Source organism: Trichechus manatus, unplaced genomic scaffold (genome assembly GCF_000243295.1).
Source record: "Trichechus manatus latirostris isolate Lorelei unplaced genomic scaffold, TriManLat1.0 scaffold00009, whole genome shotgun sequence".
Taxonomy (NCBI): domain Eukaryota; kingdom Metazoa; phylum Chordata; class Mammalia; order Sirenia; family Trichechidae; genus Trichechus; species Trichechus manatus.
Window position 1 is genome coordinate 18,033,618 of NW_004443945.1, and position 25,232 is coordinate 18,058,849.

At 39.3% G+C, this 25,232-nt stretch overlaps 1 protein-coding gene across 1 annotated transcript in view; it reads right to left on the reverse strand.

Moving 5' to 3' along the window:
• The window catches only part of SPAG1 (sperm associated antigen 1), a 92,079-nt gene extending 74,454 nt beyond the window's left edge, over positions 1 to 17,625 (reverse strand). The window contains exons 1-6 of the mRNA XM_023726040.1: positions 17,486 to 17,625; positions 14,788 to 14,947; positions 11,897 to 12,022; positions 5,847 to 5,911; positions 4,201 to 4,307; positions 2,905 to 3,010 (exon numbers count right to left, since the gene is read on the reverse strand). Of these exons, the coding sequence (XP_023581808.1) occupies positions 2,905 to 3,010; positions 4,201 to 4,307; positions 5,847 to 5,911; positions 11,897 to 12,022; positions 14,788 to 14,947; positions 17,486 to 17,625 (704 nt within the window). The remainder of the gene's footprint in view (positions 1 to 2,904; positions 3,011 to 4,200; positions 4,308 to 5,846; positions 5,912 to 11,896; positions 12,023 to 14,787; positions 14,948 to 17,485) is intronic.
• Between the last annotated feature and the right edge of the window lie 7,607 nt (positions 17,626 to 25,232).

Below are 25,232 nucleotides of genomic sequence, written 5' to 3' on the forward strand. Positions count from 1 at the left end.
GGCTGAGTTCTTTATCTCTTCATTTGATGTTCTAGGGTTTCAGGATTGTTGATTCTCTGTTTGGCTTAGTTTTTCGGATCTTTGTTGTAGAGGGACGGCGTGGTGCTTCTGCCTAGACCGCCATCTTGCCAGAGACCCTCTAATTGTTGTTTTTGTATGATTTCTAGCTGTGAATTTATTTTGGCATTTTGTTCCTGCATTATTTTCCTGAATTCTTCCATTTTTTTGTCTGTATTTTCCATGAATTTGTCTGCCTTTTCCAAGAATTTGTCCATTTTTTCCTCATTTTTGTCTGTTTTTTGCTTCAACTCTTGGATGGCTCTGAATATTAGAGATTTGAATTCCCTATCAGGTATTTCTAGTGCCTCTTCTCCTACTGGAAAGTCATCTGGTGTTTTATTTTGGATACCTACTGGAACCATCCTTTCCTGTCTTTGTAAATGTTTCGATATTGTCTGCTGTCTTTGGGGCATTTGGTAGTTATTTTCCTCGTCTATTGATTGTAGATTTGTTTGTTTTGTCTTGCTTTTTTGTTTTATTTGGTTATGTCTGAGCAGGTAGGCTGTGTGTTCTTTGTTGCTTGCTCATCTGCGGGCACAATACTTCTCGCCTACTTCTGCAATTGGCAAGGTCAGTCACTCAGATATGGTACAGCAGGGCAGGTCTAGCTGAAGACTAGTTGCTGGGATGGGTTGTTTGTGGCACGTAGTAGGGACAACAGGGCAGGCCGGTAATCAGTGCAGGGCAGGTTCAGGTAGGCCGTGCCTGTGCTGCTTAGGGGTGTGATGTTCAGCGCACGGCGCAGGTAGGCAGGATGGAGGGGGTAAATTGTGATGTGTGGAGCTACGATGGGTATGTAAAAGAGGAGAGAAGAGAGAGGAACAGCAGCCAAAAACTTACAAACAAACAAAAAAGAGTGCTAAGGGAGCTTGCCATTGGAGTGGAGAGATGAGAGACTGACAAATGGAGAAAAACAAAAAGGAGAATAAGAAAAGAAAAAAATGAATAAATAAAAAGAAAAACCAAAAGCAAAGCCCCCACGGATCCTACCAGTGCAGGTGCGAGGTGGGGAAGTTGTTCCCAGGCCATGAAGTACAGCCTGGCAAAAGGGGTAGAGGTGTCACTCAGCACCAGGTATTCAGGAAACAGGAAGAGAAGGAAAGTACAGAAAGACAAGAAATTGAGTAATGAAGAAAGACAAAAAGGGAAAAAGAGAGAGAAGAAAACAAAACAAACAAATAAAAAAAAAAGAACAAGAAACCCCTCAAAAAACAGAAAGAAAAAAAAAACAAGAAAAAAGAATTGTCCTCGGGGATCCTTCTGCACTTCTGCGCAAACTAAGGGTGTAGGTACCAAGCTGCACAGTACTGCCCAGCTAGAGTGGGCTCCCAATTCAAGAAAAGAAAAAGAAAACAAACAAAGAAACAATTCAAAACAAACAAAAAAAAGCCCCAGCATCCCACCAGCACGGCAGCATGGGCCGGGAAGCAGTCCCACACCTGAGCGGCGCTTCACAGCCTCTCAGGAAGAAGCAAGATGGTGCATGGAGCCGCGTATTTGAGACAAGGGAGAGGGAGGTGGTGAGAGGTATGGGAGAAATCAAAAGAAGTGGAGAAAAGCAACACCAGCAGCCAACAAATGGCACTCAGGGAGCCTGCCAGTGCAGGCGGGTGGAATCCAAGCAGCACTGGGGTGAATCTTGTGCTTCCCAGCTAAGAGACTGTGGCTGCAGGATACAGAAGAGGCCAAGTGGGGGTGAAGAAGGGTGGGGGGTGGGAAAGCGTATATTGCTGGTTACCGGTTGTTCTGTCTCCTGCTGGAGGCTCTGTGAAGCTGTTTTCCTGTACCCTCTGTTCACCGATCTCCAATAGGAGTCCAAGATGGTAGGTCTGTGCTGCGTTAGCTGATGGGAGCTCTGCATGTATCTCTCCTCATTCTCTGTTCTCTGTCAGTTTCTTATTCCATTAGGTGCTTGGCTGAGTTCTTTATCTCTTCATTTGATGCTTAGAGTTTCAGGATTGACATTTTCTCTGTTTGGCTTAGTTTTTCAGATCTTTGCTGTGGAGGGACAGTGTGGTGCTTCTGTCCATAGCGCCATGTTGCCCCTTAAGTCATCCTTCTTACAAGTGATACAAAGGAGAAGTAAGACTGTTATAATTGTGTATAAACTGGGGAGTTGGGGTGGAGCTGAGATTTAACCTAGTGCCTGGGAGGTCAGGAAAGTCTTCCCTGAGGAAGTGAGCCATGGGCTGTGACCTGAAATATAAATAAGAATTAAAATAACGAGAAGAGGGAAGAGCATTCCAGACAGAAGGCATAACATGTGCAAAGGCCCTGTGGTGGGTGGGAGATCTACAAGTACTGGGATTAGATCCAGGCACTCTGACTCCAGAAGCCAATTTCTTGACCTCTGTGCTAAATGAAAGGAACCCTGGTGGTGCAGTGGGTAAGTGCTCAGCTGCTAACCAGAAGGTCCCTGGTTCGAACCCACCAGCCACTCCACAGGAGAAAGATGTGGTAGTCTGCTTCGGTAAAGATTACAGCCTTGGAAACCCTATGGGGCAGTTCTACTCTGTCATACAGGGTCACTATGAGTCAGAATCAGCTTGATGACAATGTGTATGCTGTATGAACTTTCTATCAAGTTCCTTTCTGATAGCTTCTATTTTCTCTGAAAAGTAGGAAAGTTAAGCCATCTGTCAAAAGTGGGGGTGGGGTAGGAGGATGGACGTTTAAGGAAAGTATTGAAAAAACAAGACAAACATAAGTGAATTTATCACAACTCACAAGTACAATTTCTTGAATGATTCTGGCATAGGCTACTGACATACCAATTCAACAATTAAATTTAACCATTATCATTTTTAAAATGGCAAGTTTAAAGCACAACAAAAATCAGCTCACCTAGTATAATACTTCACAGCTTCTTCATAATCCCTTGAGTTGAAAGCTTCATTTCCTTTTTCCTTTTCACGAGTAGCAAGAAAATCCTTTTCCCTATCAGTTAGACCTAGAAATAAATGTATCTGTTACATGTGAAAGTATAATTTAATATAATTTTTAAAAATTTAAATTCAAGAATGCTTATTTTAAAAACTTTGAGTTGACAAAAGTTGTGTGATAGATACATTGACAACAACAACAACAAAAAGAGTAGCTGCTGATGCTGTTTATGTACAACCAAACACCTCATGGGATTTGGTTTCTTGGTTTGGAGGTTTAGGGTCATAGTTTCATGGGACATCCCAGCTAAATGGCCTAATAACATGTTCAGTGCTTCTGTTATACTCCTGAAACTATTGCCCTGAGATAAGCATTAAACTTTAAAGCAAAAATATCCCCTGAATAATTCTTTAAACTAAACAATAATTTAGCTTAACTAGTAAAGAATGTCTGCCTTGAGCATTGTGCTCTGTTAAGATCTATATGGGATCAAACTGACAACAGCAACTGGGAAGATTAGATACGAACCTTAGGGGGCAGTGAATTTATGTTAATGGGGGAGGAACAACTCAGAAATGGAAGGTGAGAATGGTTGCACAATTAGAAGACTGTAATCAGTCTCACTGAATTGTACATGTAGAAATTGTTGAATTGGTATATGTTCTGCTGTGTATATTCTCAACAACAATAAAAATAAAATAAATTATTAAAAAAAAAAATTATGGCACCAAAAGACTTGTGTGTGGTTAAAGGAAAAAAAAAAAAAAAGAATGCTTATTTTAACAGTAGAAACAGAAAATTGTAAAATAAAACAAAGGGTTTATTCCTAAGTTTAAAGATATTTCTTTTCTTTTTTTTAAATCATTTACAATTTTTGAGGGTGTAGATTTTTTATGATTGGTTTGTTTTAATTTGAAGATGCTATTCATTTATGAGCTTCAAATGAAAACAAATAAACTGCTCCATCTTTTTGTTTTGAGGCAAAGAAAAAAAGTGAGGGGTTGGAAGAAAAAAAATTAAAAAGGAATGAAAAATGAATTATGCTAAGAAAAACAGGCTTATATTTTGCAACTTTACTAAATTCAAGTATTGCAATTATTATGTTACAAAATTAAGTATTTAAAAGATAGAACTGAATTTGTTAGTGGTGGTTAACTCCAGGGAAAAATCTATAAATTTTTAATAAAATTCTGCAACAGTTAAGGAGGTTGTCTGCTAGGTCGACAGCTTTCGTTACTGTCCCCCCTCCCAAATTACCTGCTGTGTCTATTCTTGTCTCAATTTTAGATAAATGTGACTTGTTTATTACAGTGTTTTCTTTGTAATCTTCATCAATTTTTGAACATTCCTTTTCCACATCAAATCTTAAATGAAAGAATAATAAAAACTGAAAAAAGTATAATATAAACAAGAAAATACAATTTATTATTTATCTTCTTATATTTATATCCCTGTGCCTTTGAACATATATTCAAAAAATGCATAATAGGTTTGTATTACAAGTCATTCATATTTTCTTTCAGAAAACATGCAATATAAGTGAGGACTTAAAAATTAATCAGATCTACAAAGGTTCTATAGAAGAATACTTATCAAAAGGGAGAAAATGAAGAAGAAAATTTTAAATTCTCATGGAATCTAGACTTTCTTGAGCCACTGAGGCTGGATGAACCCCTGAAAATATTGCCCTGAGATATGTGTTAAACCTTAAACCAAAAATATCCCTTGAAGTCTTCTTTAAACCAAACAATAGTTTAGCTTAATTAGTAAAGAATGTCTGCCTTGAGCATTGTGCTCTTTTAAGAACTATCTATATGGGATCAAACTGACAACAGCAACATGAAAGACAGGAAACTTAGGGGACAGTTAGTTTATGTTAATGGGGGAAGTGTCATGGATTGAATTGTGTCCCCCCAAAATATCTGTCTACTTGGCTAGGCCATGATTCCCAGTATTGGGTGGTTGTCCTCCATTTTGTGATCTGATGTAATTTTCCTATGTGTTGGAAATCCTAATCTCTGCCTGTGGTTAATGATGCAAGATTAGGCATGTTAAAGAAGATTAGGGTGGGATGCAATACCCTTACTCAGGTCACAGCCCTGATCTAAGGGGAGTTTCCCTGTGGTATGGCCTGTATATCACCTTTTATCTTACAAGAGATAAAAGGAGAGAGAAGCAAGCAGAGAGATAGGCACCTCCTACCACCAAGAAAGAAGAGCCAGGAGTGGAGCGCTTCCTTACACTGAGAAGCTCCTAGACCAAGGGAAGATTGATGACAAGGACCTTCCCCCAGAACTGATAGAGAGAAAGCCTTCCCCTGGAGCTGGAGCCCTGAAATCAGACTTCTAGCCTCCCAAACTGTGAGAGAATAAATTTCTGCTTGTTAAAGCCATTCACTTGTGGTATTTCTGTTACAGCAGCACTAGATAACTAAGACAGGGAGGAATAATACGAAAAAGGAGGATGAGGATAGCTGCACAACTCAAAGAATGTAATCAGTGTCACTAAATTGTACATGTACAAATTGTTGAATTCGTGTATGCTCTGCTATGTATATTCTCAACAAACAAAAAAATTTAAAAAAAATTAATGAGATCTATACTGTTCAGAATTTTGTATTTATAATTGTGATCAATGTCTGTTTTTAATGTTTTATTCTTTTTTATTTTAGATGGGTATAAGAACTATGTTATGTATTTTTGGTTGTTCTTATAAACAAAAGGATGCAGTCGCTTTTTCTTTAATACAAAAATCATGTGCTTAGATATTTTTAGTATTCTACTGAAATAATAAGTATTCTTGACGTATTCAGTTTTATAATAATTATTTAAGAAGTTATTACAGTAATTTATGGTAGAAAAATTTTCAGTGACAAATTTTATATAAGGAAATATAAAACATACTTATCCCATTCTGCATAATCCCTCGGAATTTTCTTTTTAGCTGGCTTACTTTTAGAATACTTTTCCTGAAAGAAAAAAAGTCATATTTTATGAGATATATTCTAAGATTGACAGTTCATGTAAATGCAGTGCAAAGCATTAGATTAAGATATATAAAATTGAATGGGTAAGAAAACCAGATCCCTTTGAAGTTATAACAACTCCAGTATTATAGTTATTAACATAATAATGTACAGCAAGTAAAAGAAAGGATTTTAAATTTGTAGTTAATTCTGAGAAAAATCTACATGCCTTCATGTACATAAAGAGGATTTTTACTAATTTATTATTTAAGACATATAAAATAAAATAGCTCACATGTGTGAAATGTGTGATTATTACTGATTTTCTTATCACATTAAAAAGGTACTAAACTATCATTCATTCTTTTAAAACCTAGACATTAAGAAATAACAGAAAAAAGAATAACCACTTTGCTGTATTAGAGCTGTTTTGTTTGCAATGGCAGACACCTAACTAGGACTAATTCTATTAAAAAAGAATACATTATTGGTTCCTGTAGACACCGATGAAAAGGCAGGGGTACTGCTGGATAAAGGGACTCATGGCCTTTGTCCCTACCTTTCCTCCTCTCCCAGACTCTCCTTCTCTCTCCCCTGTCCTTCAGATTCTGCTTCTCTCTGCCTAGTGATTTTATTTTTCCCTATGGCTTTCTCTATGTTCAGTAAAACCTGCAAAAGCCAGAAACTGTGTAAGGCAGAAATCTGTCAGAGAAGAAAACTCAAATATTTTCCACTAAGAGTGTGATAGAAAAGTGGTAACACTGTACCCTGTCAAAGGTGGAAAACTTTCAAGATCCAGAAAAACAAGGCAGTCCCATTGAGATGCCGCTCTCACAAGTTTCACTGTAGTAGGAATCATGGCCATAAGTAGTTCTGGAATTATACCTTCACAGGCCTCCCATCAGAGAGGAAAAAAGAGAAATCCCAGGAAAGGCCTCTGATTGGCTAGTTTAGGTCATGTGCCCATCCCTGACCAAGCACTAAACCAAAAAACCAAACTCCTTGCCGTCGAGTTGATTCCAACTTATAGCAACATTATAGGACACAACAGAACTACCCCATAGGGTTTCCAAGGAGCAGCTTGGCGGATTCGAATTGCTGACCTTTTGGTTAGCAGCTAAGCTCTAAACCACGGCTCCAGCAATTAAGTGCTATTAAGTGGCCCAAATTAAGTCACATGCCTGCTGCTGAGAATGAGGAGCAGGTTCTGCAACAGAAGGGCATAGGAGGAAAGATGTGCTGGACAGCAACAATAGCCATTATTCTCACAAGTAGTTAATCTCCCAGAGCAAGTAAAATTTTATGCTAGATAAGTACTAAAGACTAAGGAATGTTAATTTTACAAAAGTATCTATATAGTCTGAAGAAAGGGAAATATAGCAGTACTTATAACAATAAAATAAAGTAGGTACTGATTTTGTACGCCAATACAAGTCTTCACTATTAGATTTGTGGTTGCTAAGAGATAAAGTAGCATACAAGGAACTATTAACTGCATGTAGTATCATGCAGTCCTTACAGGCTCAGTAAATATCATCAGGTGCTTGAACTTATTTTCCTGCTCATAAAGACAATGTTCTCAACACTAAGGTGGTGTTTGTTGTTGCTGTTAGGTAGCATAGTTTAAAAACGGCACTAATTAGAAACCATGGGTACTTAACATTCACATGTGGCCCTCAAATATCTGCCTGTGATGAAAAAAAAAAGTCTTCCTTAAAGGATCAGAAAATGAATGTGGCTCAATAAGAGACTCAAGACATGGACCCAGCTGCATGGGATTAAATATAATGTGTGATGTTATATTTTATATTATAAAAGAAGGCAACACTCTCTGACTCCAAAAGATTGGGACAGGCACCGCTTCTACATATTCCCATAGTATTTTATATTTATTCTATTATAATCCATGACATACTACATAGTGGGAATCAAACTTTTTGGTATCAGGATCTTTTTACACTCTTGAAAATGATTGAGGATGCCAATGAGCTTTTGTTTAGGTAAATTGTATCTATGATATGTACAGCATTAGAAATCAAAACTGAGAAAGTGTTCAATTATTTATTAATTTAAAAATAACAGTGATAAGCCCATTGCATGTTAGCATAAAGAACATATTTTTATGAAAATAACTATATTTAGAAAAAATAGAATGGCATTGTTCTACATTTTTGCAAATTTTTTTTCTATTTTTTTATTGTGCTTTAGATGAAGATTTACAAAGCAAATTAGTTTCTCATTGGACAATTAACCCACATATTGTTTTGTGACATTGGTTGTCAACCCCACAACATGCCAACACTCTCCCCTCTCAACCTTGGGTTCCCCGTTATCAGCTTTACTGTCCCCCCTGCCTTCTTGTCCTTGCCCCTGGGTTGGTTTGCCCATTTAGTCTCTGTCATGGATTGAACTGTATCCCCTCAAAATATGTGTCAACTTGGTTAGGTCATGATTCCCAGTATTGTATGTGTCCTCCATTTTGTGATTTTCCTATATGTTAGAAATCATAATCTCTGCCTGTGGTTAAAGAGGATTAGGATGGGATGTAATACCCTTGCTCAGGTCACATCTCTGATCCAATGTAAAGGGAGTTTCCCTACGGTGTGGCCTGCACCACCTTTTATCTTACAAGAGATAAAAGGAAAGGGAAGCAAGCAGAGAGTTGAGGACCTCATACCACCAAGAAAGCAGCGCTAGGCGCAGAGTGCGTCCTTTGGACCCAGGGTTCCTGTGCAGAAAAGCTCCTAGTCAAGGAGGAGATTGATGACAAGGTCCTTCCTCCAGAGTCGACAGAGAAATCCTTCCCCTGGAGCTGACACCCTGAATTTGGACTTCTAGCCCACTAGACTGTGAGAAAATAAATTTCTCTTTGTTAAAGCCATCCACTTGTGGTATTTCTGTTGTAGCAACACTAGATGACTAAGACAGTCTCAGTTTGTCGTATGGACCTGTCTAATCTTTGGCTGAAAGGTGAACCTCAGGAGTGACTTCAATATTGAGTTAAAAGGGTGTTCGGGGGCCATACTCTCGGGGTTTCTCCAGTCTCTGTTAGACAAGTTAAGTCTGGTCTTTTTTTGTGAGTTTGAATTTTGTTCTACATTTTTCTCCAGCTCTTTCCAGGACTCTCTATTATGATCCCTGTCAGAGGAGTTGGTGGTGGTAGCCAGGCAGCATCTAGTTGTGCTGGACTCAGTCTGGTGGAGGCTGTGGTAGTTGTGGTGCATTAGTCCTTTGGACTAATCTTTCCCTTGTGTCTTTTGTTTTCTTCATTCTCCCTTGCTCCAGATGGGGCGGGACCAGTGGAGTACCTTAGATGGCCACTCACAAGCTTTTAAGACCCTAGACACTACTCACCAAAGTAGGATGTAGAACATTTTCTTTATAAACTATGTTATGCCAGTTGAGCTAGATATCCCCCAAGACCATGGTCCCCAGCCCTCAGCCCAGTAATTCAGTCCCTCAGGGAGTTTAGATGCAAATTTTTTTAAATGTGTGGTTTAACAGAAGACAGCTGGGTTCTCACATCTTCTTCGGCATTCTATCTGTTGTGTCATGTTCTTTTGATGAAGCATATGAGAAAAATCCAGCCTCACACAGATACGTGGTTGAAAAGTGAGGAGTATTTTATTAGCTTTTTTGGCTAATTACAGATATTCTCCTTTGGAACTGTATCTAAACTCAACAAGTGGTAGTTTCTTAAAGATTAGTTATAATGTAGAAATGTAGAATCTGAAACCATATCAATAAATTTTTTGTACATTAAAACCCATCAGTCTATTTCATATTTTGAATGGGTCTTTTACATATGTACAATTCTGTAAAATCAAGAATTGGTCATTCTGAGTTATCCAGATCTTCCAAATGTTGACACATTTCATTACATGATATTAAAAAATAATCACTTTTTCCCAACAGTATGGCCCCTGGACACCCTTTTAACTCGGTACTGAAGTCACTCCTGAGGTTCACCCTTCAGGCAAACATTAGACAGGACCATAAAACAAAACGAGACTAAATGGGCACACAGCCCAGGGGCAATGACAAGAAGACAGGAGGGAACAGGAAAGCTGGAAATGGGGAACCCAAGGTCGAGAAGGGGACAGTGTTGACATGTCACGGGGCTGGCAACCAATGTCACAAAACATGTGTATTAGTTGTCTAATGAGAAACCAATTTGCTCTGTAAACCTTCATCTAAAGCACAATAAATTATCACATTTGTTAATATCCCTACCAAAAAAAACAAACACACACATTGCCATCAAATTGACTTCAACTCATAGTGACCTTGTAAGACAGAGTAGAACTGCCCCATAGGGTTTCCAAGGAGCAGCCTGGTGGATTTGAACTGCCGACCTTTTGGTTAGTAGCCAAATGCTTAACCCCTGCACCACGATGATTCCAATATCCCTACAGGGCTCATAAAAAAGTCTCTAAGTATCCTCCTTAAAAGGGATGTTTTTTGTACAAACAGGTATTTGAGAGTCACATATGAATATTAAATACCCTAATTTGCACTTGAAAGCTCAGATTTTATCAATGGCAACAAATACTGTCAATTGTTTTCCCTGAAGTGACCAAAAAAACAAAAACAAAAACAAAAAAATCCCATTGCCATTGAGTCGATTTCGACTCACAGTGACCCTATAGGACAGAATAGAACCGCCACATAGGGTTTCCAAGGAGCACCTGGTGGATCTGAACTGCTGATCTTTTGGTTAGCAGCTGCAGCTCTTAACCACTATGCCACGAGGGTTTCCATATTAATGTGACAGACCCACAATAATCATTTTCGAGAAAATGTCTGCCAAAAACTCATGTCTGAATAACTATAGTTTGTCCGTCAGTCACTCTAGTAAAAACAGTGTTCTAGGAAAAAAGCTTCCTACCACTATGCAGTATCATGGTTTCTGCGAACTTCCCATTTTGTCACACAGAATATTAAAAAGGTGTGTTTTTGAGGTTCAAGTTTGAATAAAATGAATAAATTTTACTGTTTCATCAATGACATTCTTAAGTGAAACTGGATTTTTTTTTTTACTGTGAGTGTGTAGCAGTGGAGAAAACAATGACTACTAGTAGTGCCAATGCCTGGATTTGTGCAGTTTTGCCCTCTATTGCTTTTGCACCCTCAGTGCAAATGTCAACACAGTGAAAAAGGCAAAGTATTATTATTATTAAAATAGCTTTGACTTTCTGAACAGGTTCTTGGGGATCTAGAGACTCACAGACCATACTCTGAGAACTGTTGTACTACTCTTCTGTCCACCCCGTTAGACTATAAGCCCCTTGAGGGGAGAAACCAAGTCTTATTCATTGTTCTATCTCCAGGGCACAGACTCAGCACATAGTGGGTGTTCAATAAATATGACTTTATTGATTACAGATAGTGGCATCCTTACCATATTACTGTGAGCCTCAGTTACCTGAATAATTCCTAACGGGGAGTGAAAAGATCAAGAAGGTAAATTATCAGACAGCAGAGTCATGAAGGGCTGTGGGTTTTTAAAAATAAAATTGAGGATTCAAAGAAGAGAACAGAATAACAAGAATGAGTCCATCCAGAAGGAAGAGAATTAGGTACCTATCCTATCAGAAATAAGAGGAATAAAAGAAAAAAATAGGGCAGAGGGAATAGAATGAGAGAACCAAGTGAAAGCCCAGAGACCCTAAATGCCTAGGAGACACGGACTAGGTTCTGTAATACCACGGTCAGAGTAAAAGAAACAGGACAGGAAAAGAAAAAATGAGGAAAGACAGTAAACCCAAGATGCAAGTCTTCAAAGGAAAAAGCTATTGCATTTTGATCTCTAAGCCATGAGATATATACTCTAGTAAAGAAGGTGACTGCACATGGCCAGCTGAAAAAAATCCTGACTCCTGGAGGGTATCACACTTTGGTTACTCTGATTACACTGAGAGAGGTCTCTAAAAAAATAACCACCACCTTCTCTCCCTATCACCCACATCCACCCCTAACAAGGCCTACCTTGCCAACAGGAAGACAGCTGTTTGAACTACGAACTGGAGGCAAATTATTTTCTATGGCTGGAAATGTTTCAGTTTCAGGGAAGTATATTTTATTTTCTTCTTTTTTAATTTCTGATATCCAACTCTAAGAACAAGGGAGAAAAAGGAAAATATACAGTTTGAAATAATTAATCAGGCATGAGAAAGGACTATACATCATCATAGTTTCCTCTGGGTCAATATTTTAGACCACAATTTGATCATCCCATTCTGTCTAGAATGTTCTTCCTACTTTCATTTATTTTACTACATCTTATTTATCATGTCTTACAACAGGCGTTCCCTGAACCTCCTGGCTCGGCTAAAAGTGCTCCTCCTGTACGCATGACCATAAATATTTTAAATCTATTTATTGTTTGTCTCTCTCAATGTACTGTAAGCTCCCTGAGAGTGGGGCCTATGTCTTAATCTCATATTTGTGATTCAAGAACCTGGCACAATGTCTGGCACGCAATAGGTTTTCAATAACTTTTGTTGAACTGAATTATCACAGGTGCCAGGAAAAATTGAGTGGATGCTGTAAATAAAAGACATTTCTTTATTATCTGTGAAATTCTACTATTTACTCAGCAAATATATATTGAAGGTCTAATATTTATCAGATATCTTTACACAGGCACTGAAATATAGCAATAACTGTATTATCTGTCCTATCCATACAGGATGCAGAGAAGATGAAAGGGGGCATAAACAGAAAAAGAAAAACAAGGGAAGAAAGGTAAAAAGGAAAAGGCAAAATTTTAGAAGAGAAAGGGAGTAAGAGAGAATGGGGAATGAGGAAGAAGTTGCAAAGAAAGTGTGAAAAAAAGGGAAGTGAGGAGGGAACTAACTCAAGATGTGCCAAACAGAAAGGACACAAAATGCGGGAAAAAGCAGGCTCTGCAACTAAACCTAGGCTTTTATACCTTAAAAACAAGACCAAAGAACTCTGGATACAAAGTGTTTTTTGTTGTTGAATTAGTCCATTCCTAAACTGTTGTTGTTGTTAGTTGCTGTGGAGTCCATTCTGACTCATGGTCACCCCTTCTGTGCAGAGCAGAACTGTTCCATAGGGTTTTCAATGCTGTGACCTTTCAGAAGCAGATTGCCAGGCCTTTCCTCCAAGGCACCTCTGGGCACGACTGAACCACCAACCTTTCAGCCAGTGTTTAAGCATTTGAGTCACCCAGCTGCTGTAAAGTGTTATTTTTGACTTGTTAATTAATGAATTACCAGATTTTCAAACTCCAGTCAATGAAATGGTAAAATGAGAAAGCTGAAAGTCTTAAAAATTTAGCTTTCTGAGTTAGAGAATACATATACTTCAAAATTGTTTTGAAATGTATTAATCACTCCCAGAAAAATATGCTGAATAAAATAAAGTGAAGCAAAAAACCTGTTTTTCCAGAGTCAGTTTAAAAAAATACTCTACCCAACAAAAGCAGAATGCACATTATTTTCAAGTGGATACAGAACATTCATGACGGTAAAGAACTTACTGGGCCATGAAACAAGTCTCAATAAATTTAAAACAACTGAAATGATACAAAGTATCTTCTCTGACAACAATGGAATTAAACTAGAAATCAATAATAAAAAGATATCTGAAAAATCCCCAAACGTTTGGATATTTAATATTTTTAAATAACCCAAAAAAAGAAATCACAAGAAAAATTAGAAAATATTTTAACTAAATGTAAATGAAAGCACAACATACCAAATTTGTGAGATACAACTAAAGTAGTGCTTAGAAGGAAATTTAAAGTGTTAATTGCTTATATTAGAAAGGTCCCAAATCAATTTATATGCTTCCATCCTAAAACCCCCCAAAAAGATGAACAAATTAAATCCAAAGTAAGCAGAAGTCAGGAAATCAAAAAAAAAAAAAAAAAGAAGAGCAGAAGTGAAATAGAAAACAGGAAAGCAATAGAGAAAACTGATGAAAACGAAAGCTGATTCTTTGAAAAGATCAATAAAACTGATAAACCTCTAGCCAGACTGATCAGGAAATTAAGACACAGAATAAAAATGACCAACATCAGGAGTGAAAGAGGGTCATCATTACAGGTCCTGCTGGAGGGAGAGTACAAAGGTACAACTTTTCTGGAGAACATGGAAATAGGTTTCAAGCCCTATTTGAAAATTTCAAAAAATATTCAAACCCTTTGATTAAGTAATTTGAATTCTAACAGCTTATTCTGAGGAAATAACTAGGGTGGTGCAAAAAAAATTGTGAAAAAACACTATTCATAGAGGGCTATTTGGAGCCCTTGTGGCACCATGCTTAAGAGCTTGCCTGCTAACCAAAATGTTGGCAGTTCGAATACACTAGCCGCTCCTTGGAAACTCTATGTGGCAGTTCTACTCTGTCCTATAGGGTTGCTATGAGTCAGCAGCAACTCGACGGCAACAAGTTTTTTTTTTAAATTAAATTATGATTTTTCATAGGATGGAATATTATTTAGTCATTTAAAACACACACACACACACACACACAGAGGCATTCACAATATTTTCCTGGGTGCAAAAAGCAACCAATACTACCTAAATAATTACCACGAAAGAGAGTCCAGGCAGAGCAATGGTTAAGCACTCGGCTGCTAACTGAAAGGTCGGTGGTTCGAACCCACTAGCCACTCTGTGGGAGAAAGATGTGGCAGTCTGCTTCTGTAAAGATTTACAGTTTTGGAAACCATATGGGGCTCTTCTGTTCTGTCCTATAGGGTCACTATGAGTCAAAATTGACTCGATGGCAACAGGTTTAATTACCACTAAAAGCCTTTTATTGACAGACAAGAAGGCTAGGATTTCAATAAGTGAAGTACATGCATATACAATGTCACTACAATATTTATCAAATATTGGCATTACCTTTATATCACCATCAATTTTTTCCCATTCTTCTGCTGTAAAACTGGATGCTGTTGCTGCAGGCTTATCTTTCCTCAAAGCTCTACTTTGAGGAGCTAAGCTTTTAAGGCGCTTTTCACAAAATTCTGTAAGTTCAGGGTAATATCCTTCCTCACCAGACCTTAAAAAAAAAATCAGAATTTTAGAGAGTTAGAGCCATATCTGGAGATCATCGAGGCCGATTGTTTACTAGTTGAGTTCCATGGAGCCGAGGGGCTCTTGGGAGATCTCAAGGGCTGTCCTTGCACAAGGCCAAATGCTGGGCTGCTCTGCTGGCTTCCCACCCACCCTCCCCAACTAGCACAACCTCTACTTTTATCTGTTAATCGATGAAGTGATACAATGAGGAAAAAAAAAAAAGAAACCAATTACCGTCACACACTTAAAAAGTTGAATAAATAACATTTTCTCTCCTCTTTAACACACATATGATCACTTTTATGCATAAGGTAATTTTAAACTTATAAGTGGAAATTCAATATTGGAGACAAAGAGAGAGTGAGAATTTGGACTTCTTTCCAGTGAGGAATTTGTTTGTAATTCAATTTTTTTTTTCAAAGGCACAGGAATAAATGAAACAGACACTGATTAAACAAAAAAGCCTCTAAACTTAACCACTCAAGGAATAGTTTCTTCCTAAACTGAGACATTGGTTTTTTATTTGTTTTTAAGGAAAAGCAATCTTTTCCCCTTCTCTTGTAGTTCTGTTTACTCTTAATTTTTTTAGAAAAATAGAAATAAATCCATTTACAAATTAAATATTAAAAAATAATTCCAACTCAATACAATATGATTTAATTAGGTTAATCATAGGATTTCTTTGCATCAACATTATAACAAAAACCTATTGCCGTAGAGTTGATTTTGACTCATAGAGACCCTACAGGACAGAGTAGAACTACCCCATAGGGTTTCCACAGCTGTAAACTTTCTGGAAACAGACTGCAACATCTTTCTCCCAAGAAGCAGCTGGTGGGTTTGAACCACCAACCTTTCAGTTAGCAGCCAAGCACTTAACCACTGTGCCACCAGGGCACCTGAAACATTATAACAGTGGTTTTCAAACTCTTTCATCCCATAAACTTCTCATGTTCTCTATTAAACCTTGACTAAATATGAATGAAAATATTCTTACCCTGCTGAGAAAAACAAAAGGGAAAACAGTGATAAGATTTTTCATCTTCCATTTCAGAAATGATGAGGTTATTACATCAACTCTGGCTGGGGACAAGCAGGGATGTTTAGGGAGAAAAGAGGATAGAAGGTGATGAAAGAGAAAAAGAAAAGAAGAACACAGTGATAATGAAGGAAGGGAGTCAGAAGAATGAGGAGAGAACCACAGCAGAGCATTGGGAATACTGAACCACTGATGCCATGGGAAGGAGTATTCATGCTCTATAACTGTCTTCTGCAATAGAACTCTGCTCTCCAAATGAAAACTTCCCAAGAAATCCAGAACAGGTGTCACAGGTTGGTACTCCAAGGGGCAGTGTTTCTTAAAGTGGGTTCCTCTGACCACCTGTATAACAATCAGCTCCCCACCCCCTGCACTTGTTAAAAACACAGGTTCCTGGGACCCACATCAGATTTCCTGAAGCAGAATTTCTGGGAATGTGGCCCTCAGTTTTGCATTTTTAACAAGAACATTTGATGCACATTACAGTTTGACAATCAGGCTGTCACCCTGAGAAGGTCTGGATTCCTTGCCTTCTGATGCCACCTTCAGGCCTCCCCACCATCCTCCTTCTGATCAGCTTGCTGTGAGTCAGCCACCTATGCTGGCAGATGGTATGGAGAGTGCCAAAGAACTGGTGAGGCAGCCTTACGTCCTAACAGCCACTTGCACAGCTACTTTACATTTTTCTGAAAAAATAGGGAAGAAGCAAGAAAAATACCCTCTTGTATACTAATTGCCGGGGCCCTGGTGGTGCAGTGGTTATGAGCTATGGCTGCTAACCAAAAGGTTGGCAGTTTGAATCCACCAGCCACTCCTTGGAAACCCTATGGGGCAGTTCTACTCTGTCCTATAGGGTTGCCATGAGTTGGAATCGACTCAGTGGCAACGGTTTTTTGGTATACTAATTGTTAATGCTGGAAGTAGACCTAGTCAGAACCCTCAAAGCTAAACACAGAAGGAATTTTTCCTGGGGGATGCTGGGTTCACATCAATGGTGGTAGAATAATTAGAAAAAAGATAAGGATGAGGGTTGTGCAACATGAAGAGTATAAACAATGTTATTGAATTGCGCATGCAGAAACTGTTGAATTGGTGAATGTTTTGTTGTATATATTTGCGCTATGTAAAAAAAAATCCAATATTGCAAAGTCAGCCCTTAAAAATCAATTAGCATATGCACTTGTTTCTCTGCATTATTCAGTTATTTTCTTGAAACTCTGCAGGCAAAATAAAGTACAGAAATTAATTGAATACTAAGGATGGTATTAAAATATTTATGTTAATCAGAGGAAAAAAAAACCTAACCGCAGGAGCAAAACCACTATTTTGAAACCTAACATGGACAAGACCAACGAACAGCCTTAATGTTTGAAAATTGTCTCCAATATTTTTACTATAACTTTTAATTTTTAGAAAGCAGAAACAATATAATTAAAATCAACAGACTTTTACTGAAACATCAAACAATTTTTAAATGCTTACCTGAGCACACAAAAAATTTTTTCCAAGTGTTTAACATCTGAACATTTTTCAATATATTTGAAATCCAAATGTTCAACAGGAATTTTAAATGTTTTTGTTGTTCCAAAGCCCCACAATGATGGACAATCTCTCGCAGTCATGGCTGAAATATTCAACAGTACAGGCCAACGGTTAACTATATAGTAATACTCAGTTTGGACAGTAGTAAGCATCTAGGTATTTCTGTAATATCTATTCTTCATTTTTATAGAAAAAGAGATGGACAGCTTTTTTCCAGGGAAGAAGAAGGTACTCCTTTTAAACTCTTTCTCCCTGATAACAACAGTTAACACTTATGGAGCTAAATTACTATGTGCCATGTATGGCTTATCTCACCCAGTCTTCACTCACACAAAGCTGGAATACAATGGCAAAGCAGGTTTTAGTGCTCAACTGCTTTTTTAAGATATCTTTTAATGTTGATTTTGAATGATCTTCTTCCACCATGAACCGGTTGCTGTTGAGCCAATTCAGACTCATAGTGACCCTATGGGACAGAGCAGAACTGCCCCACAGTGTTTTCAAGCTGTCATCTTTATGCAAGCAGACTGCCTTATTTTTCTCCCTCAGAGCGGCTGGTGAGTTCGAACCACTGACCTTTCGGTTAGCAGCTGAGTGCTTAACCCCTGTGCCACCAGGGCTCCTTCTTCCACCTTAGCTGTTTATTAAACTCCCAGACACCCTTTGTGATTCAGAACAAACACAAGTAGCATCCTTTTAACTCTCCCTAACATCACTCTCTTCCCATTCTTTGCCTTCTTATATTCCCTCTCACTCATTCCCATCAACGAACAGCTCCCAGATCTGTATTCTAACACACTTGTACATACCTCTTACATAGCACATATTTTAATTATATTTATTTCTCTGTGTTCCCCTCTAGATTGTGAGAGACCCTACTTTTATCCATTTTCATACATTCAGGACTAGCATAAGTAGTGTCTCATACCAAAACCAAACTTGTTGCCGTGGAGTCGATTCTGACTCTTGGCAACCCCATGTGTTTGGAGAGTAGAACTGTGTTCCATAGGGTTTTCATGGCTGTAAGCTTTCAGAAGCAGATCACCAGGCCTTTCTTCCAAGATGACTCTGGGTCGGTTCCTACTGCCAACCTTTTGGTTTGTAGCCACGTGCTTAATCGTTTGTGCCACCCAGGGACTCTTCATACCCCTTCATAAATGCTTGCTGAATTGAACTAAATTGGGAATAAGAAGGCCTTGGACAGCTTCACCGTAGTGATCCTGCTGCTAATGAGGATAATTATAATAACAGTAAGAAATACTTACATAGTTCTTAATGTGTGCAGGGCACCATTCTAAGCACTTTACATATATTACTTCACTTAATCCTTCAAGTACTGTATCAGGTAGATATTATTTTAAGTAGAGAATGATAATGACAAAAACAGTTAACATTTATGAAGCTAAATACTAAGTGCCATATATGCATTATCTCACTTAATTTTCAAATTTCTCCCATGAAAGGTAATACTTACTCACATTTTACATATGAGGAAGTTGAAGTTTCCAGTAAGTAAACTGTTCAAGGCTACATAGCTACTTAGTAGTCAACTAAGGATTTGAATCTCAGTAGGCTAACTACAGATCTCACTCACTTAACCACTGAACCAGTGCTTTCCAAACTGCAGGTATCAACCCATGAAATCAGTTTAGTGATCTGAAATCCGCATTCTTTTAAAATGAGATAGAATGTTGTTGTTGTTAAGTGCTGTCGAGTTGGTTCCGACTCATGGCAACCCTACGTACAACAGAACGAAACACTGCCCGGTCCTGCGCCATCCTCACGATCGTTGTTACGCTTGAGTCCATTGTTGCAGCCACTGTGTCAATCCATCTTGTTGAGGGTCTTCCTCTTTTTTGCTGACCTTCTACTTCACCAAGCATGATGTCCTTCTCCAGGGACTGATCGCTCCTGATAACATGTCCAAAGTACATGAGATTAAGTCTCGCCATCCCTACTTTTTTTTTTTTTTTTTGGTGCCTGTATTTTTTTACACCATCCCTACTTTTAAGAAGCATTCTGGTTGTACTTCTTCCAAGACAGATTTGTTCATTCTTTTGGTAGTCTGTGGTATGTTCACTATTCTTTGCCAATACTGTAATTCAAAGGTGTCAATTCTTCTTCGGTCTTCCTTATTCATTGTTCAGCTTTCGCATGCATATGAGGTGGCTGAAAATATCATGGCTTGGGTCAGGCGCACCTTAGTCTTCAAAGTGACACCTTTGCTTTTTAACACTTTAAAGAGGTCTTTTGCAGCAGATTTGCCCAATGCAATACGTCATTTGATTTACTGACTGCTGCTTCCATGAACGACGATTGTGGATCCAAGTAAAATGAAATCATTGACAACATCAATCTTTTTTCCACTTATCATGATGTTGCTTATCGGTCCAGTTGTGAGGAGTTTTGTTTTCTTTACGTTGAGGTGTAATCCATACCGAAGGCTGTAGTCTTTTATCTTCCTCAGTAAGTGCTTCAAGTCTTCTTTGCTTTCAGCAAGCAAGGTTGTGTCATCTGCATATCGCAGGTTGTTGATGAGTCTTCCACCAATCCTGATGCCACGTTCTTCTTCATATAGTCCAGATGCTTGGATTATTTGCTCAGCATACAGATTGAATAAGTATGGTGAAAGGATACAATCCTGACACACACCTTTCTTGATTTTAAACCATGCAGTATCCCCTCGTTCTGTTCAAACGACTGCCTCTTGGTCTATGTACAGGTTCCACACAAGCACAACTAAGTTCTGGAATTCCCATTCTTCACAATGTTATCCATAATTTGTTATGATCCACACAGCTGAATGCCTTTGCATAGTCAATAAAACACAGATAAACATCTTTCTGGTATTCTCTGCTTTCAGCCATGATCCATCTGACATCAGCAATGATACCCCTTGTTCCACACCCTCTTCTGAATCCGGCTTGGATTTCTGGCAATTCCCTGTCAGTGTACTGCTGCAACCACTTTTGAATGATCTTCAGCAAAATTTTACTTGCATGTGATAGTAATGATATTGTTCGATAATTTCCACATTCTCTTGGATCACCTGTCTTTGGAATGTGCACAAATATGGATCTCTTCCAGTTGATTAGCCAGGGGGCTGTCTTCCAAATTTCTTGGCATAGACGACTGAGCACTTCTAGCACTGCATCTGTTTGATGAAACTTCTCAACTGGTATTCCATCAATTCCTGGAGCCTCGTTTTTTGGTTTTTGTTTTTTTTATTGTGTACTTTAAGTGGAAGTTTACAATTCAAGTTAGTCTCTCATACAAAAATGTATACATACATTGTTATGTGACCCGAATTGCTCTCCCTATACTGTGATAGCACACTCCTCCTTTCCACCCCTGATTTCCTGTGTCCATTCAACCAGCTCCTAACCCTCTCTGCCTTCTCATCTCACCTCTGGACAGGAACTACCCATTTAGTCTCATGTATCTTCTTGAGCTACACGAGTATCATTTTATGTCCCATAGTCCGGTCTAATCTTTGTCTGAAAAGGTGGCCTCGGGAATGGTTTTAGTTCTGGGTTGACAGAGAGTCCAGGGACCATGCTTTCTGGAGATCCTCTAGTCTCAGTCAGACCATTAAGTCTCGTCTTTTTACTAGAATTTGAGTTCTGCACCCCACTTTTCTCATTGGAGCCTTGTTTTTCGCCAATGCCTTCAGTGCAGCTTGGACTTCTTCCTTCAGTACCATTGGTTCTTGATCATATTCTACCTCCTGAAATGGCTGAATGTCGACCCATTCTTTTTGGTGCAGGGACTCTGTGTATTCCTTCCATCTGCTTCTGATGCTTCCTGCGTCATTCAATATTTTACCCGTAGAATTCTTCAAAATTGCAACTTGAGGCTTGAATTTTTTCTTCAGCTCTTTCAGCTTGATAAATGCCAAGCGTATTCTTCCCTGTTGGTTTTCTATCTCCAGGTCTTTGCATATTTCATTATAATACTTTACTTCGTCTTCTCGAGTTGCCCTTTGAAATCTTCTGTTCGGCTGTTTCACTTCATCATTTCTACCATTCGCTTTAGCTACTCTACGTTCAAGAGCAAGTTTCAGAGTCTCTTCTGACACCCATTTTGGTCTTGTCTTTCTTTCTTTCTGTCTTTTTAATGACCTTTTGTGTTTTTCATGTATGATGTCCTTGATGTCTTCCCACAACTAGTCTAGTCTCCGGTCATTAGTGTTTAATGCATCAAATCTATTCTTGATATGGTCTCCAAATTCAGGTGGGATATACTCAAGGTCATATTTTGGCTCTTGCGGACTTGTTTTAATTTTCTTCAGCTTCAACTTGAACTTGCATATGAGCAATTGATGATCTGTTCCGCAGTCAGCCCCTGGCCTTATTCTGATTGATGATATCGGGCCTTTCCATTGTCTCTTTCCACAGACATAGTCGATTTGATTCCTGTGTCTTCCATCTGGTGAGGTCTACGTGTACAGTCTCCGTTTATGTTGCCTGAAAAAAGGTATTTGCAATGAAGAGGTCTTTAGTGTTGCCAAAATCTATCATGTGATCTGTGGCATCATTTCTATCACCCAGGTCATGTTTTCCAACTACCAATCCTTCTTCGTTTCCAACTTTCCAATCACCAGAGATTATCAATGCATCTTGATTGCATGTTTGAGCAATTTCAGACTGCAGAAGTTGATAAAAATCTTCAATTTCCTCATCTTTGGCATTAGTGTCTGGTGCATAAATTTGAGAATAGTCATATTAACCGGTCTTCCTTATAGGCGTATGGATACTACCCTATCACTGATACCATTGTACTTCAAGATAGATTTTGAACTATTCTTTTTGATGATGAACGCGACACCATTCCTCTTCAATTTGTCATTCCCGGCATAGTAGACCGCATGGTTGTCTGATTTGAAATGGCCAATACCAGTCCATTTCAGTCCAGTAATGCCTAGGATATCGATGGTTATGTGTTCCATTTCATTTTTGACCACTTCCAATTTTGCTAGATTCATACTTCGTACATTCCACATTCCAAGTATTAATGGATGCTTGCAGCTGTTTCTTCTCATTTTGAGTCATGCTACATTAGCAAATAAAGGTCCCTAAAGCTTGACTCCATCCACGTCATTAAGATCGACTCTACTTTGAAGGGTGCCCTGGTGGCGCAGTGGTTAAGCATTTGGCTGCTAACCAAGAGGTCGGCAGTTCAAATCCACCAGCTGCTCCTTAGAAACCCTATGGGGCAGTTCTACTCTGTCCTATGAGGTCGCTATGAGTTGGAATCAGCTTGACGGCGAAGGTTTTTTGTTTTTGTTTTTTAAATCTACATTGAGGAGGCAGCTCTTCCCTAGTTGCATTTTGAGTGCCTTTCAACCTGAGGGGCTCATCTTTCAGCACTATATCAGACAATGTTCTGCTGCTATTCATAAGGTTTTCACTGGCCAATGTTTTCACAAGTAGACGGCCAGGTCCTTCCTTCTAGCCTGTCTTAGTCTGAAAGCTCTGCTGAAACCTGTCCACCAAGGGTGACCCTGCTGGTATTTGAAATACTGAAATACTGGTGGCAAAGCTTCCAGTATCAGAGCAACACGCAAGCAACTACAGTATGACAAACTGATGTAGATAGAATAGAATAAAAAAAATCACATTGCCTGGCACGTAACATTAATACTGTTTTGTAAAAAGTGTTCTTACCTATGTAAACAGAAGTTATATGTACATGTGTGTATAAATTCATGTGGATGCAAATTAAAATATATTTCTTACTCTGGGTCACTGTCAAAGTTTTTTATAAACCACTCACTAAACCATATGGAAACCCTGGTGGCATAGTGGTTAAGAGTTTGACTGCTAACCAAAAGGTTGGCAGTTCGAATCCACCAGCCACTCTTTGGAAATCCTATGAGGTAGTTCTACTCTGTCCTATAGGGTTGCTGTGAGTCGGAATCAACTCGACAGAAACAGGTTTGGTTTTTCAGGTTTCTAAGCCATATCGGATTGTGGTTTTAAAAACAAAGAAGAAAGAGTAGCAGTGGGTCTATGTCTTAGTTATCTAGTGCTGCCATAACAGAAATACCACAAATGGATGGTTTTAATGAAGAGAAGTTTATTTCCTCACAGTCAAAGTAGGCTGAAAGTCCAAATTCAGGGCGTCAGCTCCAGGGGAAGTCTTTCTCTCTCTGTCCGCCTTCTCATCAGTGTTCCCCCGGACTAGGAGCTTCTCGGCGCAGGGACCCTGGTCCAAAGGACGCGCTCTGCTCCTGGCACTGCTTTCTTGATGGTATGAGGTCCCCCTGTTTCACTGCTCACTTCTGTCTTTTATATCTCAAGAGATTGCCTCAGGATACAATCAGTCTTGTAGATCCAGTCTTGCCTTACTAACACAACTGCCACCCATCCTCCCTCATTAACATCATAGAGGCAGGATTTACAACATATAGGAAAATCACACAGTACCAGGAATCATGGCCTAGCCAAACTGATACACACATTTTTGGGGGGACATAATTCAAACCATGTCATTCCACCCTTTGGCTCCCAAAAAATCACATCCTTGCAACATGCAAAACATATTCACCCCATCATATCATAGCAAAAGTCTTAACTCCAAGTCCAAAATCCAAAAATTCCTCTTCATCTGTGAAATCTAGAATACAAGTTATCTGCTTCCAAAGGGACAATGGCAGAACGGGCACAAGGTAGACATTTCCATTACAAATGGGAGAAACAAGAGGAAAAGAAGTGATAACAGGCACCTAGCAAGTCAGCAGAACACATTACATTAGCCCTCAAGGCTTTGAAAATAATCTTCTGTTCTCTGAGACAATTTACACAATAGCCCTGCCCTCCAGACTCTAGGTATTGGCCACAGTCTCTGGGTTTTGAGTGGAGGCCCCTCAGCCCTGGGCTTCCAGGCCCACTGGGACAGCAACTCTGCTCCCTTGGCTTTAGGCACACCATTCTCCTAGTCCATTCCAGTGACAATTCCACCCTTAGAAACAACAGAGGCCATGGCTCCACCCTTTGAAACCCCTGAGGTCATAGCCATACCTTTTGAGACTGAAGCAACTCGGCTTCTTGCGTCCCTTGTCTCTTCAGCTTCTGCTTCCTATGGCCTCTCGGCCCTCGGGCCTCAAGCCCGCATCTGCCCTGCTGGGGCAAGTGTTCCAAAGCTCAGTAGCTCCACCGGTAAGTGCCTGGAGGCACCCCACTCTGCCAGGAAGCCTCCTGCACACAGGCATTCAGCTGTCTCGCTCCAGTGGGTCAGCTCCAGCGCCGTCTTTCACCGGTCTCCTGGTTCTGCTGCTGTTGGTTCTCTGCTGCTACTGCTTCTCTGCTGTTGTAGGTTCTCTGCTGCTGCTGGTCCTCTGTCACTGCCGCACGTCTATCCATTCACAGTTTTAAAACCACTTCCACATTTTAGGTATCTGTTAGAGCAGCACCCCACTCCCGGTATCAGATTCTGTCTTAGTCATCTAGTGCTGCCATAACAGAAATACCACAAGTGGATGGTTTTAATGAAGAGAAGTTTACTTCCTCACAGTCAAAGTAGGCTAAAAGTCCAAATTCAGGGTGTCAGCTCCAGGGGAAGGCTTTCTCTCTCTGTCCGCCTTCTCATCAGTGTTCCCCCGGACTAGGAGCTTCTCGGCGCAGGGACCCTGGTCCAAAGGACACGCTCTGCTCCTGGCACTGCTTTCTTGATGGTATGAGGTCCC